This window comes from Sceloporus occidentalis, unplaced genomic scaffold (genome assembly GCF_023333645.1).
Source record: "Sceloporus occidentalis isolate IW3139 unplaced genomic scaffold, rSceOcc1.0.p SCAF_28, whole genome shotgun sequence".
Classification (NCBI taxonomy): domain Eukaryota; kingdom Metazoa; phylum Chordata; class Lepidosauria; order Squamata; family Phrynosomatidae; genus Sceloporus; species Sceloporus occidentalis.
The window spans coordinates 4,221,301-4,240,922 of NW_028317008.1; the positions used below are offsets into that span (position 1 = coordinate 4,221,301).

Genomic DNA, 19,622 nt, shown 5'->3' on the forward strand with positions numbered 1-19,622 from the left:
TGCATTGCTTATTAGCTGCTGTAAAAGAAATCTCTGTATTTAAAAGAACTCTTTTTTTTTTTTTTAAGTAATTGTTTTACAAAATGTTTACATTTGTATTTTTTCTCATTATTGGAACAGTGCTCTCCCGGATGGCCCCTGCCCATTGCATGATGTCATGTGCCCCAGTGATAATATTAACTATTTATGTGTCATTTACGACTAATGTGTTCTCCAAATCTAGTTTAGAAATGAACAAAAAATATTGTGCTGGGTGCCCAATAACGGCACCATGAAATATGGGGCTGGTAATTATTTAAAGAGCTGGTTTTTATTCCAAGTCCGCCCCTGAGCATCTTACATGAGTTGGAATCAGTGTGTCCTGGAAAAATGGCAGATCTGTACAAGATGTAGAAAAACATGTTTTATCACCTAGCTTGCTCAAAGTATATTGTCTCCAAGAGCAATATCTGGAGTGGAAAACTGTGACATTGGGGCCCTTATTCCAAGTTTATTAATCATCTGTTGGGAATCTGTGAGGCATGGTGGTTGTAGTTTCACCTTTACTATACATTATGAATGTCCGTTATTGGGTCTAGTTGCAGGTATGTAACTTTTTCATATATATTTCCCAACAAGAAGGGGAAACTGTGCCCAGAAGGAATAATGGAAAGGAACGTCTATAAAGAAAGATGACACTTCCTTTGTGTGATTACATAGTAAATAAGGCGGAAAAGACCTAATTACATCAAGTTAAACTTTTCTACCTATCCTCCCTGCTTTTGTTCTAAAAGACGTCTTTATAATGGCCCTGCACGTATTTATACAATGTTGTAGTATCTCTGTAAGATTCCGTTTGTCTAGCCTGAACATTGTAGATGCAACTTTTTTTAGTCTCTCTTCATAACTCCAGAATTCCCTGGAAGCAGATCACAAAACCAGGATCTGAAGGACAAACTATGGTAGAACTGTCAGAGGAGGACTGTCATAGGATTGTCAAAAAAGGGCAAGCGGACAAAAATCTGGATGTCTCATTAAATGTAGAGGACAATACCGACTACAAACCTTTTTATGGATATCATAGATTTTACTTCTTTATCCAGATGTGCGCCTGTCTAATGCATACCTACAGCAGAACTGTGCTACATCCAGGTCCTGATGTCCGGACTGATCCCACCATTGTCGTATGTCTGCATATTCCTAATATGAATAACAACATTACATGTATGGGAATAATTTGTGAGATCTAGACAATTGTTAGACTGAGTGGATCAGTAGAGTTGGGCATTAAAATTGACTTTTTATAGTCAAAATTGGTCCTACTAGTTGAAATAAAAGACACTTCATGAACCTTTTAGTGCTGGTATCAGTACTAGACCCAGTTCCTTGAATGTATTAATAGAATTATTTTTGGCCATTTTTTGTTCCCTAACCAGCAGTTTCAGAAGCTCCAAACCATTAATGATTAATGATATATTGGTAAACAAGATCCCACCAACTTTACCAGACAATCTGAAACAATCCCACCTCTTCCTCTAGAAACCGGAGACAATGCACCTCATTGGACTAGTGCTCATTGTCTTACTATAGTCCCACCCCCTGTGCCGCGTACTCCACACCGCTAGGGGCGCTGTAACAGATGAAAGTTGCTCTACTTCGCACCGCGCGGGGCGCTGTAGCACATAGCCTCTAGCCCCTCCAACCGGAAAGGGGGGCTCGAAACCAACGGAATGTGCGAATCACTCCACAACGCGCGGGGCACTGTGGATCCACTGTCCTGTCATTCTCCTCCTGACCGAGCGGGGCGCTGTCGGCTCTTCGCGCTGAGCTCCCGGCCGCACGGCGGCGTTGTGTAACGCGTTGTCCCCGCGGGTGCTGCAGAGGTTTCTCTGTCGCTCTCTGTACAGCCGCCCATTACGCGCCCTCGCAGTCGGCTCGGAGTTCCGGGCATCCCGCAGCACTTTTTACATGGCGGCCACCGTGTCTCCGGTGGGGAAGCGGCTGCGTCTCCTTTTTGATGAGACGGCCTCCGGGCGGGAGGAATCTACCGACCCATCAACACCGCTGGGGAAGCGGGCCTGGCAGGGCGGAACCGTGCGGGGCCTAAAGGGAGCAGTGCCCGAGGAGCTGGCGGTAAGTTACTGGATATGAAACGGAGGGCCGAGGCATCCAGCGATCTGTCCCACCGTCGTAGAGCCGCCTTCCTGTGGACTTCTTTTCTATTCGGGCCTGGCCGAGCTGCCCCAGCCGGGCCTAGCGAGTGTGTGTTTATACCCTCATGCGCCCCTGGGCCTTGTTTACCTGCGTGAGGGAGACTCCCCATTTACAGCAGCGGCGGCGCTGCACACCCCCTCTCACCGTGCACTAACTCGTCTATGTTAACGCGTATTATACTGCAGCCCGATGAGTAACAAACCGTGCTGCCCTCCGCTGGGTACGTTTCGCGTCTCTGCTCACAACAGGCACTGCTTTACCGCTACATTTTAGGAAACAAAATGGAGCTGTGCGCTTGCAGCAGTCCGGGCCTGGCGCTATATTCACACACACACGCCTATCTATATATATGTATATATGCATGTTTTCCGTTAATCGCCAGCGAGATCGGAGCGTATTATTGCGCTTGCAGCTGCTGCACGGGCTGTGTTTCTGGCTGTCAGGGAGACACTTAGACACGTGAGCTCGCTATAGGAGTGATCGTCTTCTGTGTAAATAAACATACAGCACTTCGCCGGGATCGCGTGGGGGCTTCGGGTTCTGTTCTCTGCCGATCGGTGGAAGCCGGGATCCAATATTTACCGTAAACTTTTTGTTGTTGTCACTGATACCCACTCCGTTCCTAAATTATCGAAGCTGGATTATAATATATATATATATATTCCTGATTGTTGGATAGCTAATTCTATGTTTGTTCTGAAATATAACTGATCATTTAGCATTGAGAATTAAAGTAGTTTTTATTTGGATTTTTTTCCCCTGCAGCCATTTTTAGGATTAATTTGAAAACAGCCAGTGCTGGGATCGTGTATTTTTTTTTTTTTTTTGCGTCTCAAATGTATAACGTTAACTAATCTCGTATGTCAGTATAGTGACCGTCTTGTCAAATCTCACACATTTTACCGTTTTTTGTTTGGTTTTGTCATTGTTTTTTGTTTGGTTTTTTGTTTGTTAGATGGTGCAGGTTATATGCAAGTATAAAAGCTCATTGAATGCAAAGGTTTTATATTAAAAATCTATATTCTACCTGAGATTGTAGCGTTTTATCACAATAGAGAGAATACAAAATAACCCATAACATTAAAATTGACAATTTTATTCGTTGGTGGAGCAGGAGTCTGTTGCCTCCATGCATATGCAATGGAAAGAAAAATCGTCATTACATACATTAAACTGCATATGATGGCTGGGCTGTACCCTTTGAGTTTAACTTTTACCTTTAACCACTTTCCGGGGACTTTTTGTGCACAATCCTGTTAGTCAATTCCTTTTTTTTTTTTTTTTTTTTTTTGACAAAAACCTGACTGATATTTATATAAAACAAGCAACTGAAGTGCTGGTATAACATCCCCAACGGATGTATATTTAAGGGGCTGATAATGAAATTTATGGTACAAACGAAATGTTACTTATTGCTGTCCCTTGGTATATATTAGGACCATTTTATGTTGTCTGCTTGAACTGTGTTTGAGTGGCTTCTTGTTAGTATTTTATTAATGCATTACCATAAAAAAAGCTCCACGGACAGATTGTTTAAGGATACGCTGGAGCGACGTGACTTTGCCAGATATTTGCTCCTAGGGGGCGGGCTGCTTGTCTGCCATAACTATAATAGTGATGCCAAACGCCTTTGTCACACTTTGATTTTATTTAAAGAGTTAATGAATTATATGATTCATTAGCCAGGGTTCTTAACATTACCCGAGGAGATCATAAAGCAGGTGGAAATAGTGACTGCAATGGAACAGTTTATGGATGGCAGCAATTGGGTGACAAAGCAGGCTACAGACGTATTCTAGGGGGCATGCCATGGTTGCTAGTAAGGGGCAAATAATGGATAAAGCATATTCTCTATTGGTCTCGTAATAAACTCTGTATTCACCTCCAAGTCCTTGCGAAACCGTGCAATCTTTTCTAGTGTTGAACGTCCTACATAGAGCTCAGTCAGGTATAGTTCATTGCTATGGCAGTTGCTGTCCATCTAGTGGGCTGATGAAATGGAGCTGCGTACACGCTGTAGCGGCTGTTTAACACTTTAATAAAATGTAAAAAAAATAAAAAATATCCAATTTATAATCTTTGAGAAATAGACTTCAACCGGGTTAATTTGCTAACGGGTGGTTTGATAGCGGTATTTGTGGGAGTTTCAGCTCCTTAACGTCACTATTCTTTAAGAAGGGCCAACACAGGCAGCTTTCTCGAGTTAGAAGGGCTGAGCTGACCTGCATTACTTAATAGCGGAGACGGCCGACCAACTCTCATCTCGCATTGTTATGAAGAGCCAACTTGAGTGACATTTTGCTTCAGGAAGAGCTTGGCTGTATAATATTATAGTTAGTCTCCTTAGGCATTGTATCGGGCCTTATACAGGGCCTGCTCAGCCCCTCACACTGGAGAAACTTGGCCCTTCATAATTGATGGTGAAATGAGGGTGTTGAAGCCGCAGCTCTCACTTTAGTGTAACCCCGTTGTTCAATAAGATCCCCGCTTAGTCCTACCTAAAGTACTGGCTTCCCTTGTCGCTTCCACATGTGTGAATCTCCTTGGCAATGGTTTTAGCAGAAATTCTGAAATGCTTTATTCCGTTCTTTCAGGTGTATGTGGAGTTTGATGAAAAAAGCTATAGACCGCACTCATGGGTGCAGGTTCATGGAGAAGATGTCTTGGTGATCCTACTGGAAGGGCCTTTAGTTTGGTCACCGAGAAAAGATCCAATCCTAATCCAGGGGGGTGCTGTTTGCCCCACCCACTGGCCGGCTTTAGTAAGTAGCTTTCAGAATACCAAGTTTGTTTAGTTAACATGAATCATGGAGCTAAAAACAACTTTGAACTCAATTTACAAAAAAATATTAATGAAATGACATACAAGACAGGCATGTATTATCTAAAGTAGTTTTTTATTTTTATTGCAATGTTCTGTATAGCATTTTACTGTACCCGGTTAGCAGTCTGTCTTAATAGGTACCAGTATTCTTCATTGATCTTCCTTCTCCTTAAGTGAATACTGTGAATGTGTTTCAGTGTGTCCCATGTAGGCTACTATTATCATCGGTTACTATAGACTATGAAACTTATTAAATATTATAAAAACTGCTGAACCCTTTAAACAGAACTTTTTATCAGTTGAGTATTTTATTCCTATTGGGTAATAGATAACATTAGGATATAAATGTACTTTTTAAACCTGGACACCTGTTCATAGGACCAGCAGTTAACCCCTTAGTCACTGGGATAAAATCCTCATTCCAATCTCCTGCTTAAATAGAAGCCATCTTTCACCGTGTCACAATATGTGTGTTTGAGTTTTAAACATTGCAAACCATACACAACATTTGAATGTGTGATGTGATTGAGATATCCTGATAACCTGTCTCTTTACAGACCTTCACACCTCTGGTGGATAAACTAGGTTTAGGATCCCTGGTTCCCATAGAGTTTCTTTTGGAAGGAGCGATGCATTTCCTGCCAGATGCCAGCAGCTTGCGTCTTTATCAGGTATGGAAGCGGTATGAATTGGCAGGAGAAGGCGACGGTAGTTTTGTTACGATTCTAGCTTTGGTCCCTTGCCTACTTAGCAATATAATTCATATTGTTTTCCCTTTCAGCAAATGGGAGTAGATAGTCATAAATTGGTTTTGAAGGAACAGCCGTTATTGAAGGATGCCGTGACTACTGTCATCAACTCAAGAAAAATCCAGGACATCATTCTGAGAGGTACATCTGCAGTGTAACTAAATCAAGCCTGTTTACCAAGATTTCAGATTCCATATGATGGTTTCTTTCCTGGGCATGTACCAAAATCACATCTGGAGGCGAATTGTACCCACTAGGGACAAAATGTAGCTATTTTTTGCAGTGTAGCAATTTTAGGAATTAATAGATTGAAATGATTCATTGCCAGGTATTAAAACCATATAGGGCATCTAACTCTATATACGTCTTATATAGTTATTAGCAATGTTTGCCGTTTCTACCAAAATAGATAAAGTTTACACTTTTTATGCTGTCAACAGACATTGGGTGTGTAAGAAGTGATTCTGGTGCAAAGACATAGCAGCTAATACAGTAGTGAAAGCAGCAGGAATATTCCATTGGTGGCTATAAGACAATGTAGAAAACATCACACCGGGGTCATTTTTTTTTTTTTTAGCATTATGTATAATGTGTGTGGCTCAGCATATTCGAGTCCTTTGTTTGTAGTCATCCCGCCTCTCTTTAACAGAAAATGTTAATTGGTGAAATTATTTGAAATATACTAAAATGCCGGGGGAGAATTGCGAGTCTTTACAAGCAGGCTGCTTATGCGTTGTGTAGAGGTCAATCGCTTGGAATTTGATCGTGTTTTGCTTTTTAGAAACGTGATCCAAAATATTTTTTCTCTATTTCTCTTTTATGGTTTGTAACGCAGTAACTAAGATGAAAATGTTTGGGCGCCCTATAGTACCCAAACATTTCAACAGAGCTCATGTAGTTAGTATTAAAAAAATGTATAATTATTCTATGTGATGATTTTAGTGTTTGCCAAATATCTTACGGGAGTGCTTTCTCATTAGGACGAGAGATACAAATATGCTAAGTTAAGTTTTATTCGTAGATTTTGCAGCATAAAACTAACTACATTGTGTGATTGTTGTAATCATTTTTGTAGGGATTTGTAGCATTCAAGGTCAAGAGGTTAAGGTTTTCACACCAGAATCAGAAGAATCCTGGTTTTGTGGCGTTGTGACCCATCAAGATCCCATCAGTCGTATTATTAATGTGACTACAAGTGAGGTATGTGTCTTTGAGAGAGCAGTCACATGTATTATTACTCAGTGGCACAAATTAAATCAATATGTTTCCCATAATCGTTGTGTATGATGTAAGGTCAGGTCATTTCCTAAATATATCTGATGTTATACATATACATTGAAACCCAGACAGCAACTATTTATGTACCTTCACGTAATCGATTGTTTTCTAGAGATTTGTGTTTTTCTCCAATATACGCCACCGGGTAAGTTATTGTTGGTTATTTACTAACTAAAGCTTTCCATCTGTTGGTTCCATTCCCAAACTTGGGCTCCTGGAATTTACCACAACTTGATACGAATAGGAATTGTTTGTTGTGTGGTTGATTGTGAATGTAAAATATATTCAAGGGTCATCAGTTTATTTCTACTGTTATTTTAGGGCAGTGAGCCAAAGGCGATTGATCCTAGATTGGTACATGTGGTGCTGACTAATGATGCTGCTTTACAGCCCGAGGTAATAATTTCTTCTATGCTATTGATGTAGGTTTGTTTTTTTTGTTAGTCTTTGTAACTATATTTTGTAAACAACATTAAAGACCGAAAACCCCCCATATTGTTGCTGCTTCGGGGAGATCATCTGTGCACATGCCCAAGAATAACATTTCTTCATCCCCTTAGCTTAAGCAATTAAGTGCTCTGTCCCACCCATGAGGATGTCCCACCCATGAGGACCCCCCCAATCAATCTTCTGTCGTTCGGCCCTCACCTCCATGAGCAGCAATTCCCAATCACAAGCTTCTATTTAGATAGCTGGATAGATAAATATATAGATATATGAAAGAGATAGATGAGAACCTTGTTCTGTAGTATGTTTTTCACTGATAATTGTTCTAGCACATTGTGTAGGTACACAGACATTAATTTACAACTATAGTTGGACTGTTTATCCAGTATCGCTTTTAAGGTGTGACAGTTCACAAACCTTTACTGAAACTTTTCAGGAAACTATAGTGAAGGTCAGTAAGACAACAAAAAAGAAGAAAAAAGAAAATACAGATGGAAGGGATAGTCGCAGGAGAAAAATCACTGCAGATGCGGAGTGTGACTCGGCCGCAAAAAAGCAAAAAGCAGAAAAGAAGGACGTTGACAGTAACGGAAATGATGGCAATGAAGTGAATCGGAAATCAAGTGGCACTGGAGAACATGCAGTGGATGCTCGGGCCAAACAGGTGCTACACTTCGTCCCTCAGATTAATCGCAATATACGCTTTGCGACCTACACCAAAGAAAATGGGCGCACATTGGTTGTCCAAGACCAGCCTGTCAGTGATGGAGCATCTCTAGCTTTTCCGTCTTTTTCTGCAATGGCTAGCAAGACCACCGCAGTTCCTGAAGATGCTGAATCTGGAAGCAAAAATGTTGCGTTGGGTGAAAACCCTGTTGAGAGCAAGATGTCGAGCGGAGCCGCTGCGGCAATGGTGAGAATCTCTGACACAAGCCTATCCACTGCAGCAGGAGAGCAGAAGGTCGCTTGGTCTGTTGGAGAGGTGCGAAGTGCACTTATTGCGTTTCCCATGTAACTTCAATATCAGAAATGTATTTCTTATACTGCTGTCGGTTACAGTTAGTGACACATATGTGTATACCGCTGTCGGTTACAGTTAATTATTTAGTGAATAAACCCCTTTTCTTACAGAGGCAGTTGCTTAACAGTGTATTTTACAAAAAGAATAACAAATTATTTGAAAGCATTAGTGCAACATTTAGGGAGTTTTTAAGACTTAATTGAAATATCATGTGCCGAGAGACATTATTTATTGAAGAAGCAACTATAAAAGCATCATTGTTAGCTGCCTCTTGTATAGTTTCATTAGGAAATGGGTTCTCAGTTCAGATTTACAAGACATTTTTATTTACTTTTTAAACATGATCCATTTTAAATTAGCATTTGGCATTTATTTGTGTTTTTTGTTTAAACATTGCTATTCTTTGCTAGTTTTTTTTTTTTTTGTTTCCCTTTGAATGAAACCTAAAATAATAGTGCATTTTCTGACGATTGTTACGTAGGGGTTATATTCTTTACTTAAGTGTTTGTAATATTAATATTGTTAACAAGTATTTAAATCTGTTTCAGAGTCCAAGAAAACCTCTTCTGTCCCAGAGTGGGTTTGGCATGTCTCTTTCACAATCAACTTTTGGAGAAGATCGCAGCCAGTCCAATGGCTTACTTCCAGAAAACAAATCAGTTGGGTTTCCATTTGGTGCAAGCAGCATCCAGGAGAAACCAAAAGAGACAGATGTTTCCAAAAACCTGTTTTTCCAATGTATGTCACAGAACGTTCCCCCTAGTAACTACTTCAGTGCTATTTCAGAGAGCATTACAGAAGGGTCATCGAACAGAGACGTGTTGATGCAAAGCAAGGAGGCTCCTTCTTCCAGCCTATGTAAACCTAATGCAATGCTTCCTGCAGATAAGGCAAATACAAAGCTATCTTTCTCTGAGTCTATGCCAAAACTTACACCTGCATTCCCTGGAAAGGTTTTAACTGCCAGGCCCCCTGAAACTCACGAAAATCTGTTTTTGCAGCCCCCAAAGCTTTCCCGGGAGGAACCTTCAAATCCTTTCTTGGCTTTTTCAGACAAGAAAGACAGTTCACTGTTTGGTTTTTCATCCCATTCGGTTCAAAGTTCCTTAACCAGTACTCTCCCATTATCCTCTTGGCAAGAACACAATAAGGCTGAGGGTACTGGTTCTTTTGCTAAAAACAAGCCTTTGTTTATTCCGGTGGAATCTCCAAATAGGCTGCCAATCGGTTCCGGTACATCCATCGGTGATGCTATTCAGACTTCTGCCTTTTTGGGAAATGGACGCTCCAGTTCGCCTGCAAGTAACCTAAATCAGCCTATCGAAATGCCAACATTATCATCAAGTCCAACAGAGGATAAACCAGCCATTGGATCTAACCAATCAGACAATCCCTTGTTAAGAACCTTTACTGCCTTGTCAAGTAGACTACAGCCTGGAGTCCCCAGCTCCTCAGAATACACCAATGACAATAAAGCCGCTTTTGAGTCTGTCAATCGCTTTACCCTGGATGAGCGAAGTAGAACGTCTAAGCAGGATTCCGATTCCAGCACGAACAGTGATTTAAGTGATCTGAGTGATTCTGAGGAACAGCTGAACTCTAAAACTGGCTACCGAGGAATCCCAGAACATCTAGTGGGAAGATTGGGGCACAATGGAGAACGTGGTGTAGACTTGTTGGGGAAAGGGAGAGGAAAGCAGGCGGCAAAAGGCAGACCGCGGACAGCCCCGTTAAAAGGTAAGCCACGGGCTTTTTCTTATTTAACACAACCGCTTATGTTTTAGAAAGCTCCATATATATAGTTGTATGGTCATTAATGCCTTATACTATATATTTGAACTGTGGAATGGCTGAAAGAAAATGAACTAAAACATGCTTTGGGTGTGTGATTTAATTCTTTCATCTTGTGTTGTCAGTTTTCAAGTAAGTCCTTTGCTTTAAAGCGTATATGCCATTTTCTTAAATTACTTTTTGTATTAATGGTGCTTAAAATGAGCAATATATGGTCCAGAAACCCATCGTATGTATGTGGTAGAGCTGTTAATGTCCTGTTTATAGAATTGGCCTGACTATTGCCAGTGAGTGGCTCCCCCTTAGTTCTTATGTTTCATTACCTGCTGCTGAGCTCTATACATTTAGTAATTCTATTTAATAGTGCGCCTATGGGTTTTAAAAATTATACATATATATTTTTTTTCATGTCTCGGCTGCTATAATATAAGCTAACCCAGAGTTCTCAGAGGTACTCTTTCACTTATCCTGTTTCTCTCGTTCAGTTGGGCAGTCTATCCTAAAGGACATGACTAAAGTAAGAAAGCTGAAGCAGTCAGGCGAACCATTCCTTCAAGATGGATCGTGTATCAACGTTGCGCCACATTTACACAAATGTCGAGAGTGCCGGCTGGAACGATACCGCAAATTCAAAGAGCAAGAACAGGATGATTCCACTGTGGCATGTCGCTTCTTTCACTTCCGCAGGTACTTAAGCAGGTTTTCACGCCTTGCTATTGTTTCCTATTCTGTCAATATTGTTCTTTTTAACACTACTTTGTCTTTTGTAGGCTGGTGTTCACCAGAAAAGGTGTTCTGCGCGTTGAAGGCTTCCTGAGTCCCCAGCAAAGTGATCCGGAAGCTATGCGTCTCTGGGTTCCATCCTCTGTCCCTGCCGAAGGCATTGACTTGGAGACTTCAAAGTACATTCTCGCTAACGTTGGAGATCAGTTTTGTCAGTTGGTTATGTCCGAGAAGGAAGCCATGATGATGGTAGAGCCGCAACGTAAGCTTCTCCAAGTTTTTTATTTTTACATTGCATAGTTTGTGTGGTGGGGGTTAGTGGGGAATTGATACATTTTAAATAAAAACCATATAAGAACGTATGGTACCTAATAAAGCAGGGCAAGTTGACGAGTATCCATTTTTAAGGCCCTACTTGTCCCCAAAAATCTAATTTATACGGGTACACTAAATGATAGAGGGGGATAAAGGGATATAGAAAGACATGGCAATTGCTCTGGTCTTGTATGGGATATGACGGGATGTGTGTTTATAATCTGGATTATTTGAGGGTATGTTTAGGTGTCTAATGGTTTTCATTTTGTTTCACAGAAAAGGTTGCTTGGAAGAGAGCCGTTAGAGGCGTTAGGGAGATGTGCGACGTGTGTGAAACGACACTCTTTAACATTCACTGGGTTTGCCGCAAGTGTGGGTTTGGTGTCTGTCTTGATTGTTATCGACTGCGAAAGAGCCGCCCTCGGAGAGGTAAGAACGTCGGAAGTTTGCTGATCTTACTGTAGCTACAGAAAAATAGCTTTATATTAAACTGACCCTAAATAAACTTACAAACAAATACGTGATCGGATAAATTGATTGCTCTGGTTTATTTTTCAGAGGATGATTCGTGTGATGATGAAGTTTTTGCGTGGCTAAAATGTGCAAAAGGGCAGCCTCATGAACCGGAGAATCTTATGCCAACGCAGATTATCCCTGGCACTGGTAAACTCTTCGATTTAACAGCGCAAATTAGTGTTGGTGTATCAACTACATTACGTTTATGCGATTCAAATGTCTTTTACAGCTCTTTACAATATTGGTGACATGGTGCATGCAGCAAGGGGAAAATGGGGAATCAAGGCAAACTGTCCATGTATCAGCAGACACAACAAAGCTGTTTTGCGGCCAGCAGTTACTAATGGAATTTCCCAGGTATGTACATATATAATTGCTGCACCAAGAAATTATAAAAAATGATATACAAGTAACTGTTCTGTGATTGTTTTTGAATTGTTCATGAGCGTGACTTACATTTCTCCTTAGCTCCCAAGTGTAAATACCCCTGTGTCTGCTGCTGAACAGAATATTCCGCTTTCTGGCGAAGTCAATGAAATGGAGTCTAAACCTGAAGAGGCTATAAAAGCAGAGATTGTGGAAAATTTAGCAGACGAGTCTAGAAAACATGAAGCAAATACCCTGCTCTCTAGCAGCACAGATAGTAAAAGCGCTAAACAGCAGTGCCCAGAATCCTCTCCTTCGTCTGCCCTACACTGGCTGGCAGACTTGGCTGCTCAAAAGGCAAAAGAAGAAACAAAAGGTAACCACGTGTGTCTGCCGCTTCCTGACACTGAATGTTTGTGCTTCTCATTTACATTGTGTATTAAAAATTCAAGGTAAACTAAATGTATCTGTTGGTGGCTCTGGAGGATTGGAGCTGTCTAGCCCATAACATTTTCTTATAGCAGTATGGCTTTCTATGCATGTGGTATCGCACAGATCAGCCATAACATTGGGACCACTGACAAGTGAAGTGAATAACACTGATAATCTTATCATGGCACCTGTCAGTTGGTGGGATATTTTAGGCAGCAAGTGAGCATTTTGTCCTCAAAGTTGATGTTAGAAGCAGGTAAAAAATAGGCAAGTGTACGGATTTGAGCGACTTTGACAAGGGCCAAAATGTGATGGCTAGACCAAACGGTGAACCGGCGACGGGGTCGTAGGCTGCCAAGGCTCATTGATGCACATGGGGGGGGTGAGGTTAAATCCACCATACACGCTACTGTCGCTCAAATTGCTGAAGAAGTTAATGCTGGTTTTGATAGAAATGTGTTACAAGACAGTGTCACAGTTTGTTGCTTTTGGGGCTGCGTAGCCACAGACCAGTCAGGGTGCCCATGCAGACCCCTTTCCACTGCCGAAAGCGCCTATATTGGGCACGTGAGCATAAAAACTGGACCATGGAGCAAAAGAAGAAGGTGGCCGGGTCTGATGAATCACATTTTTACATCACATGGTTGGCCAGGTGTGGATGGGTGGCTTACCTGGAGAACACATGGCACCACTCCTCACAACTTACTGGACTTAAAGTATCTGTGGCTAACACCATTTTGCAAGGTACCGCAGCACACCTTTAGAGGTCTAGTGGAGTCCAGGCCTCAACGGGTCAGGGCTGTTTAGGCAGCAAAACGGGGACCTACACGATATTAGGCAGGTGGTCATAATGTTATGGATGATCTGTGTATAGTCAAGTCATATGAAAGTAGGTTAGTGGAACTTAAATACCTCCTTGTGGATGCATTTGGAACTGGAGCAGAGTTTGTATAACATCTCAATGTGTAAAGTAAGGCATAGTCACTAATTTTTAGCAGGGAAAAAAAAACCCCAAACTACTGGCTCATATATAGGATTATAACTGGCCAAAGTTTGCATTTTCATTTTTCAATATGGTTTGTATTTTAGATGGTGGCTCTCTGAGGTCTGCTCTTAACAAAGAATCAAATTCTTCTATTGGCATTGACTCGTTTAATTCGAGCACAAAGGCAGCACAGTCACCCAAACTCTTCAATAGCCTTCTGCTGGGCCCAGCAGCTTCAAGCACCAAGACAGAGGGTTCTAGTCTCCGAGATCTCCTTCACTCTGGCCCAGGAAAACTTCCCCAGGGAAACATGGAAGCAGGGATCCCATTTCCTCCGGTCTTTACCAACTCTACAGTAAGTAAAACATTTCTTATAGGTAAATCTCCATTACTTGGGGAAATAGTGATTGTCTTTTGGAGAATTATATGGCTAATTTTATGTTAAAAGTGTGTTTCTTTCAAGAACAAAGAAACAGCTTTGTGTCCAGAGGTGCACAAAACTGCATCCATGTACATGCCCCCCCCCCCCCCCCCCCGGCTTTGTTCTGTCTTAGTTATTTTATTGTACTTTGTCTTGTATGCACATGAGATTTATGAGGTCATGTTGAGGACATGTATTTGGTAATTAGCCAACCTTATTCCAATATGTTTTCATTTCTAAAAGTTAATGATCGGTTTCTTCTAATGTCTCCAGGCGAAGGGAAAATCCAGTTTGCCGCATTTCCTGGACCACATTATTGCTTCTGTTGTAGAAAATAAAAAGACTTCAGATGCTGCTAAAAGAGCTAGCACTTCATCAGAAGCCCTGAGAGAGGGGAAGGAAATGGTAATGGGTTTAAATGTCCTCGACCAACACACCTCACATTCCTGGCTCTGTGATGGAAGATTGCTCTGTCTCCATGATCCTAGCAACAAAAATAACTGGAAGATATTTAGAGAGTGTTGGAAGCAAGGCCAGGTAAGATGTGGTGTTTGTGCTTTCCAAGTGTGAACCTTTGATTAGTTTCCTGTGTTAATGTAAATGTTTAAAGGGACACCCCGGCTATCATTTTTTTCTCTCCTATGTTTTTCCTTAGCCGGTGCTGGTTTCCGGAGTGCAAAAAAAGTTAAAGGGTGAGCTGTGGAAACCTGAAGCGTTTAGCTTAGAGTTTGGAGACCAGGATGTGGATCTGGTTAATTGTCGGAACTGCGCAATCATTTCAGATGTGAAAGTTCGTGATTTCTGGGATGGATTTGAAGTAATTGAAAGTAAGCAAACTGTTTGTATGTGCTCATGCTCAGCATGGTCATAGGTGTCATAATGCAATTACAAATATATACTTCACCCGAGCCACGATTGAATCATTTTATCCCTTGTGTGTTTAGTATAGTTATTAAGGAATATGACGTTATCTTTTGAAATGAAAGCAATGTATTTTCTATGCTGTCTGCTAAAAAAAATCTTTTCCTCCCACAGAGCGATTGAGCGCAGAAGATGGTTCTCCAATGGTACTTAAATTAAAGGATTGGCCTCCAGGGGAAGATTTTAGGGACATGATGCCTACACGGTAAAACTGCTACCAAGTCTCTTCTGTACATTTATTCTTGTACTGATATATTGTCTTTGTATTAGTAATGTTTTTTGAGGCTTCAGTTTTGTGAGCCATCTGTAATTTTTAATGTATTGAAGTGAGTTAGACAATAAATTATTAGCTAGATGGAGAAAAAGTATTTAATACTTGGTTTTTTTTGTTCTCCTAAGAATTGTCAGATATGAGTCTGTGGAAAAAGTAAAAACGTTCTATTTTGTTTTTAGGTTTGAGGACTTGATGGAGAATCTCCCCCTCCCAGAGTATACGAAGAGAGATGGAAGGCTCAATTTGGCTTCTAGATTGCCTAGCTATTTTGTGCGGCCAGATCTTGGGCCCAAAATGTATAATGCTTATGGTATGTTGCATCAAATGTATAGTGCCGGTTGAGTACCCCTTATTCAAAAATCCCTTATCCAAGATATATCACGACTGAGGGTGGGGGGGGCAGGTAAGAGGTGTCTGACCTCTCCTGTTGTCAGTAGATCCTTTCCCCACTTCCTTTTCGGATTCTCCTTGCTGTTCACTCCGTTGTTTAGGCTTCCCCCTCACCGTTCCAGAGCGCTTCTGGTCCGTTGTTTAGGCTTCTCCCCGCCGTCCCAGAGCGCTTCTGGTCCGTTGTTCAGGCTTCTCCCTGCCGTCCCAGAGCGCTTCTGGTCCGTTGTTTAGGCTTCTCCCCGCCGTCCCAGAGCGCTTCTGGTCCGTTGTTTAGGCTTCTCCCCGCCGTCCCAGAGCGCTTCTGGTCCGTTGTTTAGGCTTCTCCCCGCCGTCCCAGAGCGCTTCTGGTCCGTTGTTTAGGCTTCTCCCCGCCGTCCCAGAGCGCTTCTGGTCCGTTGTTTAGGCTTCTCCCCGCCGTCCCAGAGCGCTTCTGGTCCGTTGTTTAGGCTTCTCCCTGCCGTCCCAGAGCGCTTCTGGTCTGTTGTTCAGAGTACTTTCCCTCCCTCTTCCTTACCCGAAGTGCTCTGGGGAAGTCTGAACAACGGACAGGAAGCTCAGGGTCCGCCGGAAGAAGGCTTAACAAAGGAGCAGATGCAGGAGAGAAAAACAGAACCATTATCTGAAATTATGCTTTACCCAAAATACTTCTCATCCTAAGCATTTCGGATAAGCGATACTCAACCTATATACTACCCGGTTATTAGTCTACCACAACGTACCTAATACGTTTATTTCTTTTCTCCAACTTTTAGGTTTAATAACTGCCGAAGATAGACGAGTTGGCACCACAAACCTCCATCTAGATGTGTCTGATGCTGTTAACGTTATGGTGTATGTAGGGATTCCAGTGGGAGAAAATGCGTATGATGAAGGCAAGTGATTAACAGATTTTTTTTTTGTATTGCTGTATTTCGCTTTCTGCTTACGGATTTCAGTATGATTTTGTCTTTTGTTTTTTCTTTTTTTCCTTAGAGGTCTTAAAGACAATTGAGGAGGGAGATGCAGATGAAGTAACCAAAAAACGTATTCATGAGGGAAAAGAAAAGCCCGGTGCCTTGTGGCATATATATGCTGCAAAGGATGCAGAGAAGATCCGTGAGCTGCTCCGAAAGGTTTTATTGCATTTTATAATGTATTAGTGACTGAATGGTGTCTATTTCTATCTGGTCTAACATTGTTTTATGTTCAATAGGTCGGAGATGAACAAGGCCAGGAAAATCCACCAGATCATGATCCAATTCATGATCAGAGTTGGTATTTAGACCAAGCACTGCGAAAACGTCTATATGATGAATATGGGGTTCAAGGGTGGGCAATTGTACAGTTTCTAGGCGATGCAGTATTTATTCCAGCTGGAGCTCCCCATCAGGTATGTAAATACCGGTAAAGTTGCATGCACGTTTAAAAAGCCGCCATTTAAATGTTGAAAAGAAAATTTGAAGATACTGCAGAATAATTTTGTTTTCAAAATTTTCTGTAATGTGTATTTAATGTCCCTGCTATCAGAGCATTATGTTCTTTGAATTTGTAACGCCGAGTGCACTGGGTAAATAGGATTACAGGTTCAATGTGAGATCTATATCTGTCCTGAAACCTAACCTTGTATGGTATTCATGTCGATGTTTGAGCTATTAGCCAACTACTTAACGTGTGATGCATTTTGTTGTAGGTTCACAATTTGCACAGTTGTATAAAAGTAGCCGAGGATTTTGTGTCACCAGAACACGTGAAACACTGCTTCCGCTTAACACAGGAGTTCAGGCATCTCTCAAACACGCACACAAACCATGAGGACAAACTACAGGTAAACATTTCCGCTTGCTCTACAAGTTGATTAGGACCCAACAAGCTGGATTATTATATTGGAAATGTAGCTTTGTTGCATGAGCTATATCAAGTTTATCCCAGTTTCCAAAAATCATGTGCTGTAGTCCCTCACTACACCAAAAAAGGTTTAAAAATGTTAACTTTTGTTTTTTAAGTATAGAAAATGTTTTTACTGCTTTCAAAATTGTCTAATATAATGTGTATAAATAACTATAACAAAACCATTGTGCAAGGAACATGGACAAGGCAGCACACTCTACATATGTTGGCTGGAATCGGGTTAGCCTGACAGGTCTATGCAAAAAGGGGACAGATGGTTATTAGCCTTTATGTCCATTTTACAAAAGTTATATTATCACCAATGAACTAAAAGATTTGTTTTCATATTTCAAATAATTTTTGTAGGTGAAGAATATTATTTACCATGCAGTTAAAGATGCCGTTGGAACCCTGAAAGCTCATGAATCTAAATTGGCAAGGTCCTAGTAATCATGGGCTTTATTTGCTGCAAACAAAGGGTTAACACACAAGCCTTTTTCATGAATTGGACTTGTACTAGAAGCAAACCTCCTGAGAGACCACGTGAGACCCTTCAAGCCACGGTTTTCTATACAGCTTCATACCAGAAGTACTATGAAGATTTTCCACTTATGCATTTGAACAAAAGGCACTTTCCCCCCCCCGCCGTGGCCTTTTTGACATCTGACCGCGCAAGCACTGGGCAAGTGTACTTCATGTATGAATCAGGACTAGAAATGTAGAAGACCATGTCTGTTTTGCTTTTTCTGTACTTAGTTTTCTGAAGACTTCTGAGAAATGAGTTGGAGATGGACTAACATATAATGGGTTAGGGGTGGATAAGGTTGTAGTGCACCCAAACATCTAATATACAGGGAAAGATTATTTGCAACACAGATCAGTTTACTTTTCCAAAACTGTAATGACAACAGCATAGTTCAATATGCTCCTTTTAAATGGCATGGAGGTTGCAAGAAGTGGCAAGGGACATTGATTTTTTCCTTTGGGGTGCAGATAGTGTATGAAATTGTGTATTTATTAAAAAAAAAAAATAGGTTTGTAGTAAAACAGTTACTCTTTCATGGAATTAGACATTTTTAGTACTTTTGGAATATCACAGCTGTTTTTTCCTGCATTATAAGAAAGGCACAGTGCATTTAGTCTTCCTTCCAAATCAAATATCACTAGATTCAGCCCTAAAACAAGTATGGGTTAAGTCCCAAAACAGAACAACTGTTTGCTGACAGCCATTATTTGGCATCTTATTTGGAACACTTATTACATTGTACATACACAGTTGCTTCAGCATCACCTTGGGAAAATGTATGTCTGGCACAAATATTTTTTATGGGTTAACCGAAAGGGGGGATATTTTAACTAAGTTAAAAATCCATTAAGATTAATGTTATCTAAAGCCAATTGAGTCCCTTATCATATTTTAAAATGTTGAATGCTTTCCAGAATGTAATATGGAGAGTTGCCATTCCCCTGTCTGTACTGCTGTGCCACTTGCAGGTCTGTTTATATGTTCAGTTACTCAAGTTTTATAAGTCATTTACTGTAGAATATGTTTAATTTACTTCCTGTACTTTACTTTTGTGAAGGGCTGACTATGGTTTCCATGTTCTTATTACAGTTCAATAAATCTGTGTTTTCAATTTATTCTGGAGGCTTTTTTTTCTTCATACCCCACATCAACGTACACAGTGGAGCCCAAAGTGTGTATGTAAAACGAAAGTGCACTTAAATTAAAAGAGCTACCTTTTTTTTACTAATTAATGAATGTGCCACACTGAAATTGTCAGGTCATTTCCACCATAAAACTCTCCGAAAAGATGCTTGAGAGACAAACTGCCGGGGCCATGCGGTTATCTGTACTTCCTAGCAAAGCAAGAGTATGTAAACGGTTATAGCGAAACAATTCTCCTGTGTCCTTACTCCCATATGTTATTAAAGCAGGGTATTGCCTGTATTTTATATCGATGGTAAGTTTTGAATTATACTTCGACTAGTGAAGTGCTGTCACTTTGAAAATCAAATATAATGTGATCATTGTGATCTCTGATGGGATTCATTATCTTGCGACCTCAACAGTATAGTCCCCAAACTTTTTTTAATGCATGTTGGAACC

General features: G+C 41.0%; 1 protein-coding gene across 1 annotated transcript; it reads left to right on the forward strand.

Annotated features, from left to right (window-relative positions):
• Positions 1–1,947: 1,947 nt before the first annotated feature.
• On the forward strand, positions 1,948–17,959 carry LOC149299690 (lysine-specific demethylase 3B-like). Its single transcript, XM_089486140.1, has 24 exons — positions 1,948–2,112; positions 4,788–4,955; positions 5,575–5,688; positions 5,799–5,907; positions 6,842–6,966; positions 7,366–7,440; positions 7,928–8,473; positions 9,061–10,249; positions 10,789–10,990; positions 11,074–11,288; positions 11,618–11,770; positions 11,900–12,004; positions 12,087–12,214; positions 12,326–12,599; positions 13,745–13,995; positions 14,335–14,598; positions 14,717–14,888; positions 15,097–15,187; positions 15,436–15,566; positions 16,399–16,518; positions 16,619–16,758; positions 16,839–17,015; positions 17,316–17,450; positions 17,879–17,959. Exons 1-24 carry the CDS (start codon positions 1,948–1,950, stop codon positions 17,957–17,959), a joined length of 5,130 nt encoding a protein of 1,709 aa, XP_089342266.1.
• The last annotated feature ends 1,663 nt before the right edge of the window (positions 17,960–19,622 follow it).

Bases quoted from the DNA above. Each gene is read 5' to 3' on its own strand.
- LOC149299690 (XM_089486140.1), top strand. From the start codon at position 1,948: ATGGCGGCCACCGTGTCTCCGGTGGGGAAGCGGCTGCGTCTCCTTTTT. The intron at 11,771-11,899 runs GTAAGAACGTCG...TTTATTTTTCAG, and splicing joins AAAGAGCCGCCCTCGGAGAG to AGGATGATTCGTGTGATGAT. The intron at 16,759-16,838 runs GTTTTATTGCAT...TATGTTCAATAG, and splicing joins TCCGTGAGCTGCTCCGAAAG to GTCGGAGATGAACAAGGCCA.